General features: G+C 48.2%; 1 protein-coding gene across 2 annotated transcripts in view; it reads right to left on the bottom strand.

Moving 5' to 3' along the window:
• Nucleotides 1-2247: 2247 nt before the first annotated feature.
• The window catches only part of WLS (Wnt ligand secretion mediator), a 37064-nt gene continuing 21814 nt past the window's right edge, over nt 2248-17497 (bottom strand). Inside the window, exons 3-12 of one of the 2 annotated variants that reach the window (XM_055724909.1) lie at nt 13957-14081; nt 12625-12786; nt 11543-11679; nt 11005-11173; nt 10721-10818; nt 10500-10563; nt 9478-9621; nt 7760-7846; nt 6145-6298; nt 2248-5613 (exon numbers count right to left, since the gene is read on the bottom strand). In XM_055724909.1, the coding sequence (XP_055580884.1) occupies nt 5504-5613; nt 6145-6298; nt 7760-7846; nt 9478-9621; nt 10500-10563; nt 10721-10818; nt 11005-11173; nt 11543-11679; nt 12625-12786; nt 13957-14081 (1250 nt within the window). In that variant the 3' untranslated portion in view covers nt 2248-5503. The remainder of the gene's footprint in view (nt 5614-6144; nt 6299-7759; nt 7847-9477; nt 9622-10499; nt 10564-10720; nt 10819-11004; nt 11174-11542; nt 11680-12624; nt 12787-13956; nt 14082-17497) is intronic. The other variant, XM_005438247.3, reaches the window with a different exon arrangement.

Raw genomic sequence — 17497 nt, forward strand, 5'->3', positions numbered from 1 at the left:
ACGCACTGACTTTGTCTCATCTTTGAGAGCAGGAGCAACAGTCATTTGTAACATGGACCAGAGCAGACGTGAGCAGCAGTCCCCAGCTCTGCACACCCCATCTCCTACAGTTCAGTCTCCTGCAATTCTTTCCCCAGCAGTACAGCTAATCCTTTATTTTCATCATAACGAGATCCCACACAATAGCCTTGGGCTACAGGATTTGCGCTGGGAGAGGGGACGGGTTTCTGTGTCCCACAAGACACTAATTGCCTGGGGACTGCTGGGAGTGGGTTTAAAAAGGACAAGGAGGAAAGGACAGCACCTCCCTGTCCCCAGCCAGGGCTGACAGCACCATCAGACCAGGTGACAGCCTCAGATTGCTGCTGGGACACTCAAACTCACCTAGTCACCTGTTGCTTCTTCCCTTTCTAAGCTGGGAAACACAGGCCAGATCCATCCCACAAGCTGTGCTGGAGCTGGCGGCCAGCAGGTGTGCGGGGAGAGACAGCTGTGTGACCTTCAGTTGTTTTTCTTGCCCTTCCCTGAGCCTTTCCTAGATCCAATGTTCCCCTTCGTGAAAGGGGACAGGCATCAGGGTCACAAGCCCAGTTCCCCCAGTGCGTCCCAGAACATTGTGGCAGGTATCACAGCACAGACTTGCGGCTCCTTTGCTGGCCACGGCCCCCCCCGGGGGGAAGGAGCAAAGGGGGCTCCGGCAGCGCTGCCGCCCCACGCTGAGGTTCCTGTTCGCGGGTGGCCCAGCCCAGCGCTGCCCGCTGCCACCTCACCTTGCACCGGCGCGCCTGGGAGCAAAGGGACGGCAGACGAGCTGCGCCGGCATCCGCTGCAGCTCCTTGCATTGCTCTTCAGTCACAAACCAGCTTGAGAGCAGGCGGAGCCTCTGGTCCCAGACTTCCAAGAACACACAGAAGGCACTCTAGTAAGGAAAACCAAACTGTTCCAACCAAAACCCATTTGCCGACCTCAAAAATTGTGGTCCCCAGCTCACCCACAAAAGTCTGTTGTAACCCATTTCCCTGCACAAGGCTTGGCTGCGCACAGCAACACCCGACAGCCTTTTAAAGAAACTCTCCAGTATTTTTCTCCCGTTCCTCTCCAGTTCTCGCTGTGTCCCTGCCTGGTGGCACAGAAGCACAAAGCTCCTGGGACAGACTGTGTCCTGAGCAGCACCTTCCAGGTAATAACAACCTACACAAGTAAATTTCCCATTTTTAGAAGCGAGGGATTTATTAATTTTTTTTTTTAATTGGCTGAAAGCCCTGTTCTGCTGGCAGCAGAGGGCAGCAAAGGTCTGCCAGGGCAGCTGCCGACAAAGAGCCTCGCAAAGAAACCTGGGGAGAGAAGCGTGTGGGAAGGTGGCGGTGGGTTTACAGTTATTTAAAATTCATGAATTTGCTCTTTTGAAATTCATTAGATCCTGAAACTGCTGTACAGCCTCTCGCTTGTCTTTGAGCAGCCCTAGCTCCTCGCTGTGGTGGAGAAGCTGTAGCCAACACAGGCAGCAGCAGAGATGGAGCCACTGGCTCTGCCTAAAACTCTGCAGCCCTGTTCCCCTCTTGTGCGCCCTTTCATCAAAGCATCCCATTTTGCAATGGGAACTTCACCTGTTGTCATCAGGTTCTCCATTACTCTAAGTGCAAGTCTTGGGAAACCTTTTTTCTCCCCCTGGATTTTAGGCAGCCAACACAGGGGAGAGCAGGCTCCGAGAGCAGGACACACCGACTTCACTTACGGCAGCAGATGGAGGATGTCCAAATTGCCATCGCAGTGGGGTAACAGCCAACAGGCAAGGTTCACAGCAAAGCTGTGACAGCTCCGGGGCTGGCAGGCAGGAACGGGCAGGTCCACAGGACAGAGCCTGAAGGAAAACCCAGCGGTTGTGTTTTGCCATGGGAAGAGACCAGCTGCCTGGGGTGGGTGGGAACAGGGGACTCAGCACCCCATTCTTTGGGTGAAGGAAGCTGCAATCAATGCTCCAGAGACTAGGCAGAGACACCCTGCTAACAATTAGTCCAAAAGCAAAGGTTTTAAAAGTCACAAAAGCCACCAGCATTGAAGCACCATGTCTCCGCACCACAAAGCATTTGGAGAGAGAAGCAGGAAAAAATTGTCCAAGTGAGTCAACCATTTTTCTCAGCAACAAGTTGTGTGACTTGCAACTGCCTGCAGTGAAAGACCAAATAAAAGCAAACCAGATCACAGCAGAAGGCAGTCTCCATCAGTGAACCAGGCCGACGACAAATCCACAATATTGTATGTTTTATTTAAATTAACAAAACTACGCGTTTTCCAGGTTGCTTAAAGCAGTCTGTAAAAACTGAACTCAACCTAAACAAAAAAAGGATATATTTTAATAAGACCCAGGGACTATTTCCGAGACATATGAGTAGGGGTTAGGAAATAAGAAATAAAAAAAACACACACACATACACGCGCCCCATAAACAAATTGTTAGTGTTTGACACAAAATTTGGTTTTAAAGCTGCAACTCCCCATTTATAGGGAGTCTTTACAAAATGCAATGTTATAGTAAGCTGTAAAAGAAACCATGGACACATCTATCGAAACAACATAAATATCACGTAAGAACTCAACATAAAAAGGATGTTAAAGTTGCAAAGTCGAGCACTCAGCCAGGAGCATGCCAGAGTTATGATGATGTGCGTTAATGTAATTCACTTTGTAACTGAACAACCACTGCAAGTAGGAACACTGCTCGGACCTACCAACACTTATTTTCCTTCGCCATCTGCGTTGAAGGTGCGGTCCCAGCACTTATTCCACATACAGTAAGTGTGCCCTCCTTTTTCTCTTCTTTTAAACCACATTTCTTTTCAGTACAGGGGCACTGTCAACCCCAAACTTATAAAAAATGGTTAGTGTTTCAGTTCAAGTATCCAAAATGACCCAAAGCTACCTCCTTAAGTACTGTTTAGGACATTTTCTGTGCTACGGTGACTTTACATGCTCAGGCACAGCAGCACACAAGGGACTCCACACGCAGTGACGCATTCAGCGCTCCTCGGCTCTGGCCCTGCATCCTGGCTGAGATGCTGCCAGGGGCAGCTGGGGATCCCTGTGAGGGCGAACAGAACAAGGAACAGAATTGCTTTCTTTTAAGAAAATCCTGTAGTAGCTCCATTTAACAAAAAGTGAGCAGCCCTTCTGCAGATGGGGTCTGCCTGCCACACCACACCCCGGAGACCCATCTGATGGTGCACAACTTGGGGCTCCCAGCAACCAAAAGGATGCAAGGTTATCTGCACTACCCTCTTCTCCTTCATCGTGTTGAGCTCCAGTAAATGGTATTTTACACTCTACTCCACAGAGTGCTGTTCTTACTGGGATTGTAACAGCCCAGCACCTCCTGGCGCGATGCCTGGTGCAGCCAGCAGACCCTGTGAGAAATCCTCTGGGGAAAGGCTGGCGAGGAGATGGGGGGCCCAGCTGGCCCCACACGCAGCTGAGGGGCAGTCGCTAGCCTTCTGGCCCCATTCCCTAGTGGACTGGGAAAATGAGGAAGAATTATCTGAACACCTCACCCCAGCTGAGGTGTTGACTCACCTCAAGAAAGGGGAAAAGGAAAGCAAGAGGCCAGGAGAGCTGGTGCTGTGTTTTGTTACTAACCTGCCTGAAATGGCGACAGAGATGATGGTTAGAGCTGAACTGAGCGGCGGCGTGCAAAGAGCGGTGGGGGTCTGCAGGCTGGGGCACGCTGGGCAGCCGCAGCATCACCGAGTGCGAGCCGTTTGCTGGGGTGGGGATCGTGATGGACCAGCACCTCCCGGTACAAACTGGAGCCACAGCAGCATGGCCTCAGCTCCTGCCCAGAGCCCCGAACCCACAAACACACGTGAATGTGACAGTGAAGCCAGCATGCAATGGGCTTTCACTGCATGTCGGAACGCACACACTGGCTAGAGATGGGTTAAGGTTTCATCGGTGATCTCATGCCTGGTATTTCCCTATTATACTTCCATTTTGCAGCCTCAATACCCTCAAAATTGATGTGTAATTTCAGAAGTTGTAAGAATCTGAGGACAACATGTCCCTTCTTCCAGGCCAGTGTGCTTCTACCAGTACCTGCTACGACTGCCTGTCCAGCGGCTTTGGAAGCTTCCCCTAATCTCTGACCCTTCAGCAACAGACAGCGGTAGCAGATTCTTAGCTTTTAGGGACAAAACTGGGAGGCTGAGTTACTGTTACTAGCAGTTAACACAGATGTTTACTAATGCCAGCTAAGGAGGCCCTCTGAATCCTCCAGGCCCTGGAAGGTGTGCCCTGAGCAGCACAGACCTTTCTGGCCATGCTTCCTCCCATACGTGCCATTCAACATGTCTCTTAAGTGGTCCCCAGCATGGTCCAGTTTAAGCCTCTGCCCCGGGTCAGTTCCCATTCCCCTTGCACTGCCAACCATCTCACAGCCAGACCTGCCCAAGCACAGCACGGGGGTGAGCAACCTCATCGTCTGCTTTTGCTCCGAAAAGCAAACATCAACATTAGTGCATGACAAATAGATTTTTTTTTCAAGTCCGATAATCCCTGGTTGAATCTAGCTCTGCCAAGCGTGCTCCACCCCAGCAGTGCAAGGAGGAGTGGGACTGCCCAGCTCACAGGCACGGGAGCTGAGAACGCACCGTCCCTCCCACGGCCTTTCTCTTCTCCCCATGGCACCTAAGCAGCATAAAAATGAATGAGCTGTAACAAAAAGGTGAGATGGAGGAAGACAACAAAAGCCATGGAAGCCAAAGGGGCTGAGAATAGGCAGGAGCTGGCTGTGGGACCAGTACCTATGGGAACCCGGGACAGGAGCGCTCCTTTCTCCTGCCGCTCAGCTCAGGCATCCAGTTTTTACATTCCCCTACACGAACAAACAACCGTAAAACCTACTGAGAAAGCACATTGCTGCTTCTACTAAAATCTCACCCATTACAAACCATCTACTCCTTTCCCCAGCTGTGCTTCACTTCAGTGATGACAGAGGCTTGCTGCAGAGCCGTACTAAAGACGCCAGACAAGGTTCAATACAATTCTAGATGGTGGAATTAAATGTTTTTACAATGAGACTTTAGTTCCTCTCCACAACCAACACCTTATGTAAAGCACACATGAAGAAAACTTGGAGTAGCAAATACATGCTCCCCGACTGAGCTCCCTGCACCACCTTTACGCACAGGCACACAACAGACAAATAAAAACCGCCCAGTGTCAGCTCTGCCCCTTCCTAACATCTGAACGCACGACTTTGCAACCTTAATGCTTTTCTAGTCGGTTTTTACATGCTTGAGTGTAACACAATATACATATCCCTCCCCCCAGAAATAACTACACCATATTAAAGAGTTTACAAACGTTCTGCTTGGAGTCACTGCTCTGTGAAAATACACTAGGTACGGGGTGCTCGAGAAGCAAATTAAGTCAGAGAGGTCTCCTGCCAAGGACACTGGGTTGTCCTCTGCTCCCCACCCTGCTCTGGGTCCCAGCTGAGGCCACCTCGGCGTTACTCCTGAGCCTCCTTGCGAGCCAGCTTATAAACCTCTGTGGGCCCGTCCACATGGGTGATGGTGGTGGTGAGCTGAAGCTCTTCCCCACTGTTTACTCCCAGGTCACCTGAGAAACAAAGTTATTTCATTAGCCTGGTCTCACAATAAAATATTTGACAATCAGAAAGCAAAAGATCTGATTTAGTCCCCCCAGGCTTTCAGGAGCAACCTGAGCTATGACCTACGCAACATTTCTGTAAATGCTTTTATTTACACAGTTATTTAAATACAAGCATATCGCCAAAGGATGATTTCTGTGCTACTGAAGGCTGCTGATAAATGAATCCGACAGCATTGCCGCTCTCCACTCGCCCAGATTTCTATTTTCTCCTCTCGTCGCCCCTCCATTTGAGCTATGCAATTACAACTAGGCAATGCTAAAAGTACAGAAACCGTTTAGGTTTTAGACGGCCTTGGCTGAACAATCAAACCTGTCTAACCTAGTCATTAACTAAAATGTCTGCTAGGAAAACCAAATCATCATTTGCATAACACTGCAAGGTGCTGAATGTGCACTTTGGCCAACAACAACAAAACCCAATGCACAGAAGTATCACCCACTTTATATCGAGCCTTCGGATCACTTAGAGGCACTTACCATTTGACTGGTCTTCACCGTAATTCTTGTGTGATGGTGCATATAGGAACATCAGGGCAAAGACATAGAGGTTCCACATCCCGTAAATGCCAGTGAAGAAGGCGCTGTTCACTTGTATAGTTATGTCCCCCCACTTCCAGTGGCCTTCGGTCACCTGCCCAGGAGAAAGCAGCCACAAACGGGCTGGTCAGTAAGATCAAATTCTGTAACAATACAGAAGTGACACCCTTAAGCACTAACTCTGAGTAAATCAATAAGAACAGTGTCAACTCAACAGGATCGAGTAAATGGAGTGTAACAGACTAAGTGACGCAGAAGTCAGGCTAGGATTCTCCTCTTCAGCCTCAATCTGCAGGGAAAAAATGGCCCTTAGGAAATGATCGCATCAGGATTTCTTTAACTTTGATTTATCAGTCTTAAACATGACAAAATCTCTCACGTTCTGCAATATATTCCTGCTGTAAGCGATGCACTCAGCAAAGACTGCCACATAAAGGGCAGTACCTAGGAGACAACTAGTTACATCTGAAAACATTAGACTTCTATAAATAGACCTTTTATAGAAGGAAAACCATCATGAATAATGCGAAGAGCTAATGTGCTGAATACTGCCGGGCTGCTTCTGTCTTACGCGAGGGGCCTAGGCTGACAGCATCAGCCTTAGACATGCAGAGATTTGTCAAGTTTTACGAAAATATCATCAACATGAATACTACTTGAAGATACAGACTGTTCACACTGCAATGTTGGCTCTCTGTTAATGAAAAAGACGTAAGGGGAAAGACTGAAACTGTTAGCTTAAAAAGAGTCACTGGACAAGATGATTTACCTTCTGCCCGTACGCAGTGATGGTCATCGATGCTCAGCAATGAGCCGGATCGCCAAGTGGCATTGCTCAAACTGTTGCTTCAGTCCAACAGAGGTGTTTTTAAAAGTAAAATCATCTGGTACTGTATTTTGCATTGGGACCCACCACGTACCCCTGAAGCCTAAGTGGTGCAGTGAGGGAGAAACTGCTCCTGTAATTCTGCAACACTGGACTTGTGAGGCTGTACCCATGGCTCTCCTGAAGCTCCAAGCTGCCTATGCTTAGGAACAACCACAAATGGCATCTTTGAAACAGATGCCATCTGAAAAGTCACTTGGAGCAAACCATCAAAGGACATTTAAGTAGCAACATAAGATCATTTGTACAGAGACTGCATCGGAGCTCAGAATAAATAGGTACAGATATGGCTGGGAACAGCAGGGTTGCAAAGTCAACCCAGGGAAGGTTGAGTTCTGTTCTTTCTCTGTGGGCATACAAAGCCACCGGATTCTTTCAATGTGAACAGAACATTTCTCCTCTTGCTGAGTTCTCGGAAATGACTAAACTGTGTTAGCTGATACTTTGAAGAGCACAGCCCCAAACCTTGACGTGAGCTGAAGGCCTTTGAAGGCTTCAGCCCGAGCAGTTTTGTGGTAGTGTTTCAAATAAATAAAAACAACTTCTTAAAAAGCAACTTAGCAAATCTTCTTGTAACAGGCATGCCTTGTCTGGACACCAAGCAAGCCGTTGTTAGCGGCTAGGGAACTGGAGGCTGATGTTCTCAGAGGAAGCCAAGTCACCACTCACCTGGCTCACGATGAAGAAGATGACTGTCATTGCTGCACAAGCCAGGGTAATGAGCATCAGGAACTTGAACCTAAAAATCAGCCCCTGCTTAGAGAGAAATGTCACTGGTCACATTAACAGAATCCACAAAACCCATTTTTGGTTTTAGTACATACAAGACACAAGCATTAAAAAAAAAAAAAAAGACAAAGAAAAAAAGGGTCCAACCCACGAAACCCCAAAGCAAAACAACCTCCACCCACTCCTCTGCGCCGTGTTCACGACAGCCCATATTCTCCGCTCCCCACACGTCTGCATTCCTCCCGGATGCTCCGAGCGGGGTGTGCATGTCTGGACAGCTCTGGCTTTCCATTACATTTGCTTTTTGTGACCGATTTACCAAGAGTTAACGTGGAAGAGCAGGCAGGTCAGTGTAAGGCATGGGTTTCACTAGAAGCCAGCCTAATAGTTCGCAGCTTTTGTAAAACAAACATTGGCAGAAAGTTTGCACGGCTTAGCAAGACGCGTCGGTGTTTCTGGAGTGTGGGTACTGGGTCCGTACCAGACTAATCCTCACCTCCAGAGTCTGTCTGGGAGGAAACTGCAGCGATTTCCAACGCTTGTCAAAACGACGCTGGCTATTACAGAATAATGTAGATAAGCCAAACTATGGCTCAGGATCACTTGGTTGGGAATCTGACTGCATACCGTACTGGCTTTTCCTAGTTTTACATTTTTACTTAAAAATTCTTTTGGTTTTGTTTTTTTGTGTGCATGTAGTTTTTTTTAACCTGTTTCTGGAATTTTGGTGGAAATGTCAGTGTGCGTAATTACTATGCCACACTGTGACAACAAATGGCTATTAATTTAACTCTTCCAGATCAGATTCATGCTTGCCAGATGTTTGTATGTAGAGCACGGCAGCAGCAGCTCTACAACATGAGCTGAAGTCCTGTGCCTTTTGTTAAGGGAAAGATAGAAAAAGATGCTAATAACTGTCTTCAAATTCTCTCAAGTCCAATTTTCTATTTTTTTTACATGCATTCCTGATGGGTGGTAAGGGACTTGTTTAAATCAGAAGTGACCATCATTTAACAGAACAACATTGGTGATAAATATTTACACACCCACGCAAACAACAGGCCCTCTCAGCTTAAGCCCTTGAAGTGAGCTCCTCACGTTTTGCAGCAGTTAGAGACAGCTAGGACAGAAACAACATAAAAAAAAAAATCACAGGCTAAAAGCAGAGATAAGGGGCTGAACACTTCACAGCTTGATCCTAGGAGGACAGTTTCCCTCCTGCAACTTGGTTAGGAAAAGACAACCCCAAAAATCCAAATTCAAACCATGGGAAAACAGGGTAGTCTGAGCAACACTTTCCATTAAACACAGCAATTAATATTACAGGAGAAGAACTGGAGGTACGGGGAACTGATGTGCTTACAGAACACAGTAATTTAAATGGTCATTTGGGCCATTTTCTTCTATCCTCCAACACTGTTCAGTAAGCTGGAAGATGACAACTACTCATGAGAAAGGAGAGCTAGGACTAAAGACCTGAATAAAGCAGCAGCTTCATGACAGCCAAACAGAAAGGCATTTAGGGGATTTGAGCAATACAAGAAAGCTGATACCGATCAGATCTTCCAATTTAGAATAGACAAAGTCTCAGAATAGACTTTGAGGGTCAAAAATGTGTTATAAAAATAAAGCATTTGTCCAACAAGGAGGGACATTACCTCGTAATGAAGCCGACGAGCCTTGCTCATGGCTGGGAGGCTTGACTGCTTTCCACTGATGTTTCGGAACACTTGAAAGACCATAAAACACAGGAAGAGAAAATAGAGACACAAGCAGATTCCTGCGACTATAATAAAGGCCATCTGGGCAGCACAAGTTAAGAGAAAAACAGTATGAGCTAAACAGAAATAATAAAAAACATTATTCAGGTGATTCACTTATTTTTATATCCCGAAGATCATACTTAAACTTCTAGTGGGCAGCAATCACTCAGGATGGTAGCCTGCCCGCGATCAAGGCAGTGCTGCGTGAGACCCCGGCTTTGTGGGAGCACCAGTCCAGTGTCCCCCAGCACTTGGCACGGCAGCGAGGAGGGGTAGCACACCAAAACGCCTGCCTGGGTGGCAGCTGCAGAGGAGGTCTGGGGAGCAGTCACCCACCAACGATCTTCAGAGGGGCTCCTGGGAGAGGGCTGGACGCTGTGGAAGGGACTAATTGCATTAGCTTATCTCAGCCCAGTAATCAAAATTAACGGCAGCGAGGCAAGCTCCTCCGGCAGCACCCGAGAGGGGAATTCATGGAAATGCCTCAGCAACATGTGCTGGGGTAATGGCAGCAAATGGAGGGCCCTGGAGCAGATGCTGTCGCAGCTGGGGTTGGGGGGAAGCAGAGCGGGCGCCGCTGGAGCGGCGTGGGCTCTGCAGTTACTGCAATGACATCCAGGACCTAAATCCCCTGTGCCTTCCCCCAAATCTCGGACAACTTGAGGAGATGTTCAGTTCTCCAGTGACTTCCCTGAGCACAGCACTAGTCCCCGGAGGTACCCAGCTCCCAGCCAGCCAGGACTGCTTCTTCCCAATGACACTAGCATCTCTCACAGCACTCGAGCCCCCCTCCTCCCCAGTCCCAGCCTGCCAAAAGGAGGAGGGCTTCCCAAACCCACAGGTATCTGGCAAGAGGGGAACACCTCCCCCTCCTATCGATGCAGACTAAGCCTGCCCCGAGCTGAGTCGAAGGATACAGCCAGCTCCGTTCCAACTTCAGTGGTCCAGATGCTGTAGAAGGGGTTCTTCAGCTGCACTCCCCTGCAAAGAGAGAAAACACCAAGCTGCCACAGAAGCCAGCAGGCTTGGAGAGCCCCACATCCGCTCTGCAGCCTGGAAAGAGCCAGCCATGCTGCTTTCCAGTGCAGGAGAGGAGATGAGATGGAAGGCTCACCCTGGGGAGCAGTGCTGCACCTACCTCTCACACATGTCAAAGATGAAGAGGCAGAAGGAGCCGACAGCTATGGGTCCAACCTGCTTCCAGTACCCCGAGAGACGATTCCGCTCATTCTGGTCCTAATCAGAGGTTCACAAGGTGGGGAGGAGGAGGAGAAAAAAGGAAAAAGCAAAGTTAGTGTGAAGTCCTCTCATGTGGTCTAAGTCCCCACAGCAACGTTTCCAGCACTCAGTAAGTACAAGGAAGTTGCCACATATTGCTGCAAGTGGGGCTGGAAACCACCTTCCTTTCTGTGTTGCACCCACCATCATGTGCTCCCCACAGAAGATGATCCAAAATGACAGGAGCATGGCATAGAAAATGCCTTGTCGAATGTCTCCGAAGAGCAGCATCCAAGTCCAGTCAAATCCAATGGAAAACCACTCCACGGGGATGTTAATGAACGTCATGGAAATTCCCAGAGCAAAGATCACCCTGGAGAGGCAGAAACACCATCTCTTTCCAGTTTGCAATGCAAGGACATACCCCCAGAAACTAAAGCTGTGCATGAAGAGCAACAGAAGAAAATCCAGCACTGTTTGGGTGGCATCACCTCCTGCCAGCAACCCCTCCAGGACTAAGCCCCTCCGAGCAGCCACAGGCAAACAGCTCCACATTCTCTGTGGGTTTAGTGGGAAAGAAAAGAGAAGCTATTGAGATCTCCTCCTCCCAGTATGCCTGGATGGAGGCAGTGGACAGAGAAGGCCATTCCTGCCTCCTCAAACCACCTGGGAGCAACAACCACCTTGGTCAGGGTCCTCTTGCTTGAGGGTCACCTTAGCCAGCGTGTGAGCCCCTACTCACTTCTCTAGCAGGACAGGAGCGCGTGTCATCAGCGTGATCCGTCTCCAGTACCACACCATGATAATTAAAATGCTGGGGGTGAGGAAGGTCTTCATGGCGAACCACACCTTTGTAAAGCCTCCGTTTTGGTGGATGCCCTAAGGAAAACCACGGTGGAATGCAACATCATTACTCCACACTTCTCCTCACAGGAGAGGCACACGCATGGCAGTACACGCAAGCACACACGGACACAACTACTCTTTGAAAGATGTGGTTTGTCCAGTGCAGGAAAGGGAGCAGGTGCCTACCAGCACCCAGGCATCTCAGCAGGCTTCAAAGGTCCTGGAAACAGATACCAGCACACAGAGCTTCCACTGCAAGGTGGAGAGCAGCTGCGAGAGGGGTACTCTGACACAGCGTGGGAAAGCTGGCAGAATTGCTCTCAGAAAAGTAACAACACACTCATGGAGCCAAGTCACCACTGGTGGGAAAAGCATCAGCCAAATTAATGCATTTCTCCAGACACATGCCCTCCCACTGCTGTCTGCAGCCACCACAGCCGGTTGGCTCACTGCTGCTGCTGCTGAGAGGACTGTGGTGAGAGGTTTTCCAGCTGGCAAAAGCACCCATGGTCACCAAGCCTCAAGGGAGGGCACGAGCAAGGATAGTGGACAGCCATCCCAAACAACTGCATGGCCATATCCAACTCCAAGACAGACAGGTCCCCTCTGAACCCTGCTGTTCTGTTTCTCCTCAGCTCCTACCTGCGAGAGGCTTAATCAGGTGGAGGACTCTGCACCCAAGCCAGATGGCGGTGGGGAGGAGGACCCAGGGGAGCCCTTGGAGCCGTGGGGAGAGCTCAGCTCCGAAGGTGCTCACAGGGCAGTGCAGGAGGGTGGCACTGCTCAAGGCTTGAGGAGGGCACTCAGAAGACAGCAGTCTAAGAAAGTATTCCTTGGGAAGGAGGAAAGTTACATTTGCAGGCAGGAGCTGGCCATGACGAAGAGCAAGACCTTGCTGCAGATCAAAGGGGAGATCTAGAAAGGAGCTGCAGCAGCCCCCAGGCAGACATCGTGGACAGAAGCAAGACAGACACTTACCACGAGGCGGATATCCTTGATTTCCCCAATGCCCACGTTAATGCCCTTCCTCTCGTTCACGGGCAGACGGATGTTGATGAGGTAGTACTTGTGGGCCACGCTGCCGATCTCCATGAAAGGAAGGAAGTCACAGTCGTAGTGACGGCCTTCAGACTCCAGGGTCTAGCGAAAGGGCACAGAGCAGCACCACAGCGGTCAGCCCCGGGCAGAGCAGCACACCCTCTGCGGCGAGGGCCTGCAAAAGCCCTCAGCTGGGCCCTCGCTAGCACCGAGAGCCTGTTTGCCAACTCCAGCCTTCGTCTGAGGAGAGCCTGTGCACTCAGTGGCTTGAGGACATTTTCCCTCAAGTTTCTGATTCTTTTGGGGTGTTGAGTCAATAGCTTTTTACCTCAAGCAGGTTCACGTTTCAGGCTCTTGAATACTCTTAAAGCCAAGGGAGCCTTCCAAGACGAAAAGCTACTTTGGGATCTGAGCCTCCTCCCTCAACAAGGACAACTTCAGCCAGAAAACAAAGAATAAATTCTGGAATAAACCAGAATAACCCCCTCACACATGTCTGGATGTGGAGTTTCTTAAGCCCTGTTTTGCTAGCAATAGTCCCTCTGCACCTCATATGTATTTACTGTGTGTATGTGGCTGTATGGAAGAGAACAGGCATTACTGCAGACATAAGTGGGTGGCTGAAAGGGGCTGTGAAATGGCAGAACAAGACACACAGCTGAAAAATATGGCATGGTGAAGAGACACCAGATCAATTTATGCACAGGAATTACAGTCTGCAGCACAAAAAGAAACATCTTTAAACAAGATGCTCAGTTCTCAACTGCTAGCTATGCTCTCTGCTCCTAAGCTTTGAAGCTTGAGGCATCAAGAAGTTATTTTAGAAAACTCTCGCCCCACCTCTTCAGGTTCTTTGAGTGCTGCAGTGCCAATGGTGGGCTATTTCCTCACCACTCCTGAAGAACAAGGTTTTGTCCATCACAGAAGCTCAAGATGGAAAGGTCCAAGTTCTCTAGGATGGTTTGGGGTATACAGATCATGAAGTGTTTGAGTTCCAGCCAACACCTCTGCAACACCTCACACGTTTTCTTCCTAGGCTTTAAGTCTACCTCCAACTTTATCCCATTCTCTTGCATTGCCAAACAGAACCAACTGCATGTGAGAAGCTCATCAGGTTTTCAAAGATTTTGAGCCACAAGAAAGGTGACACATTTGAAAGTTATGATTGAACAACTTGGAGCTTCCAGGAAGCACCATGAAGGAAAGGAAGACATCAACTCCCACCACACTCCCACACCTCCCCCTACCTCCAGCATCATCAAAACATCTTACTTTTGGTGAGCCAAAGGTGCATTTCAGCTTCCTGATCTCTATCGCATGTGCTATTTCTTCCCAATCATCAAACACGCCATCGCGATATGCTAATGACACATCCAGGGTAATTTCTGCGTTTTCTTCTGCGAGAGTAAGGAGACATCAGGCTCGTTAGAGAGGAACGGTACAGCACATCAGAAGGGTGGGAGAGCCTCTAGACACCAAAAGGACCTCTGAGAGGCACACAGCTATGGAGGGGAACGGAAATTTTTGCATTCCAAACAATACAGATAGGGTTACCTTTTTCAAAACATTTTTCTTCTCTACCAGAGAGGAGACAGAATTTTTACTGCTCATACAAGTCTGATGTCTTTCTAACATACCATGACTTACAGCTTATGTTATGGTTGTGGGTGAGAGCATTATTTATTCATATAGCATTAGAAACAGTAACTCATTTTTATCGTTCAATAACCATAGAACTGGAACCTAGACAGCTGCAGAGGTAGACAGTAAGCCAAGAAGCAATCCAGCAGCCTTTTCAGTGTGGGTTAGAGGAGGGACAATAAGACAGGCTTCTACCTTCTGCAGGCAATGCAAGGGTGCGCAATCGGTCCTTTGCTTCGGGGAACAACTATATTACATTACAGCACTGGCTTTACATCAACATTGAAACAGTGTTTAGTTACAGAAAACCACAAAAAAGATGACGTATACAACTGTATATGGTTAGAAGAACTGTATAAAGGAGAAACCATGCAACTAATGGTGCATTTTGCTCACTTAAGCATGATAGCAGAAGTCATCTATCAGTGCAACCTTCAGTTTCTTCTGGCTGTAGGTTCACCATCCTTAAACACTGAAGCCTAACATCTTGAATAAAAAGGTCTATCTAGAATTCGCCCCTTAAAGATGTATTCTGCCAGACAGATGCGAAGTGAAAGAAACACAAAGGGTCACAGAGGCCTTTAGGTGGGATGGGAAGGGAGGAGGTAGGGAAAGGCACTGCTGGGAGAAGTCAAAATGCATCAACAAAAGTACAAATTGCTTCAAAATTGCCCACAGCTAGGGTTCTCTGCTCTGAAAAGGTAAGCCAGAGTCTCCAGAGTAACAAGAAAACGCTACACAAAGTTCCTTTAAAAAGACAATAAACACCCTGAAGTTTAGATACGCTGGTCTTGCTGTAAAAACCTCAGAAACTACCGCACACGATGGAGTTGATGTTTTCTGTACGTTTTGTTTAGCTTCAGTCATTCTACATAAGACCTTTGAATAAGACTTCTACATAAGACTCCGGGCCCACACCAGTACCGACTTGTTTCTGCCTTTACAGATGCACTGACTTGCATGTCAATAAACACACACGGAGTTTATACGCCCAGATAAGGTTGCTGCATCAAATCTGTGTGGAAACAGTTCATCCTTTCCTGGACATGCTCACAGTGACAGTATGGGATATAACTGCCCTCAGATATGCTTTTGCCAGGATGCTGCCAGGAGGTCATCGCTGCAAGAAGGAAGTGGGGCTGGAACACACTTATTTAGGCACCATAACTGAGCAAGTTCATGAAATGGGGCAGCTGAAGCCTGCCAAGTACCAACACAAATATGCTTTGAAAACCTGAGGCAAGTCTGTACCAGCTCTACCAGATGTAAAACCCTCCTATTTACCAGGCACAGGTCCCAGAGAAGGCTCTGAAAGAGGAACACGTTCTGAAACAAGCACGTGCATACTACAACTTACCCTTTTTTCACCACCAGATCACCAAACTCCGAGAGCCACAGCTGTTGGAAAAGCATTGGAAGATGGCTACAGAACCATCCGCCGCGGAAAAGCATTGGAAGATGGCTACAGAACCACTTGTTGTGCCAACAGCAAGGCACTGGGCTCTCACTGCAACCCGCTCACGCTTGCAAGCTCCCTAGAAGCACACTGTGGCACGGTCCTCAGCTCATTCAGGTCAGAAACGCCTCTGCAGATCTAAACTGGCACACACAGACTCTCCACTGGGGCTGCGTCACTGCAGGCGCCGCCGCACGTGCTCTAGCCTGTAAGGACGCGGAAGGCGCACACAGTGCCGGTGCCCACAGCTTTTCACTGGGAACCCTCTGTACGAACGCAGGGCTGCCTGCTCTCGCAGCAGCAGCACGCACAGGGCAACGGGCAGCGGAGACATAACAAGACTTGATGAACTTTGAAGTTCAGCTCCAAGAACAAAAATAATCTGGTCTTCATAGTTCTGAAGGGAGGCTGTTTCATGTCTACAAGTAAGCATGAGTCTTTCAAGCACTGTGTCCCCCATATATTTGTCATCTTTCAGTTATATTTTTGTTGGGAATATGTGGTGGCACACTCATCCAAAATGATGGGAAGGGGTGTGGATGGTATCTGTGGTTTAGACTTGCTATTTATACAGTGTTTGGAGGTGGCTCTGTTATGCATCTGATGTGGATGCATCAAGATTTTTCTGAGCTTTTTTTTTTTCTTGCATACATGACCTTTACCATCCAGATCGATACAAAGTTCCTTTCCACAGCAGCCATTAGTTAGGTTTCCATGAAACACTAATTTGCCATCTCAGATCCGCTATTTAGAAGACCAGCAACACAGATAAATGGGAACATAAGGTTAAACTTGGCCCAGCTAAAAAGAACTACAAACTTCATTTCAGAAGCCATAAAACCAACTGGAATGCTTGGGATTAAATCCAACAAAAACAGCTTTCATTATTTCATCTTTGCAATCCAAATGTTGCTGCTGCCATCGAGTCTGAAAACCAGAAAGCAGAAGATATACTAGTATGTGCCTTTCTAGACCAAGGGATTAGAAGCTCCCTCTGAATTTCCATCAGTCTCTGCACTGGGGCAACGGCTCCTGGTAGAAGAGTTTTGTACAAAGACCCTTCAAGGCTGTCAACATAAAATACATATGTAGGTATATATACGGGCATAAACACCCACTCTTTTTTTTTTTTCCAGCACAGCAGACTGGTAGTCTTACCCTAGTCTACTCACAGCCTTTCAGTAGCAGTCCTCGTTGTCCACAGTGACACACTGTTTGGCAGAGAAGTGAATTTTAAGAAGATTCATGCCTTATCCACATTAATATAGAAATGTCAGAGGGTGATTAACAATTTGGGGGTTGTGGTGTGTGCCCTTTTCGTGCGCAGCATCAATGCTCCTGCAGCTCTGTGAATACCAAGGGCAGGCGATGTGCCTGCACAGGCATACATGCACCGGGGAAGAGGGAGAGAAGCAGCAGCTGATGTTCCGCTGTGCTTGGCTTCAAGATAAAAGGTGTTTTAAACCAGTGTTATTTACCATCAAAACAGTGGATAGGAGGAGCAAGCACGAGGCAAGAGACTGACAGTCAAGTCAGTTTTTACTTCTGGAAGTGCTGAGAGACAGCAGAGTATTTTAATTATTCAAGGCTGAGCCACAGCAGAAGAGGAAGAATACATGCAAGGAAGGAAGAGAAAAAGCCACTGCAAACCCACGCTCAGCTTCTGAGGCGTTAACATGTTTGAGGAAAGCAATTATTCGCTTCATGCACGTTAAT

The sequence above is a fragment of the Falco cherrug genome, chromosome 12 (assembly GCF_023634085.1).
Source record: "Falco cherrug isolate bFalChe1 chromosome 12, bFalChe1.pri, whole genome shotgun sequence".
NCBI classification, from domain to species: domain Eukaryota; kingdom Metazoa; phylum Chordata; class Aves; order Falconiformes; family Falconidae; genus Falco; species Falco cherrug.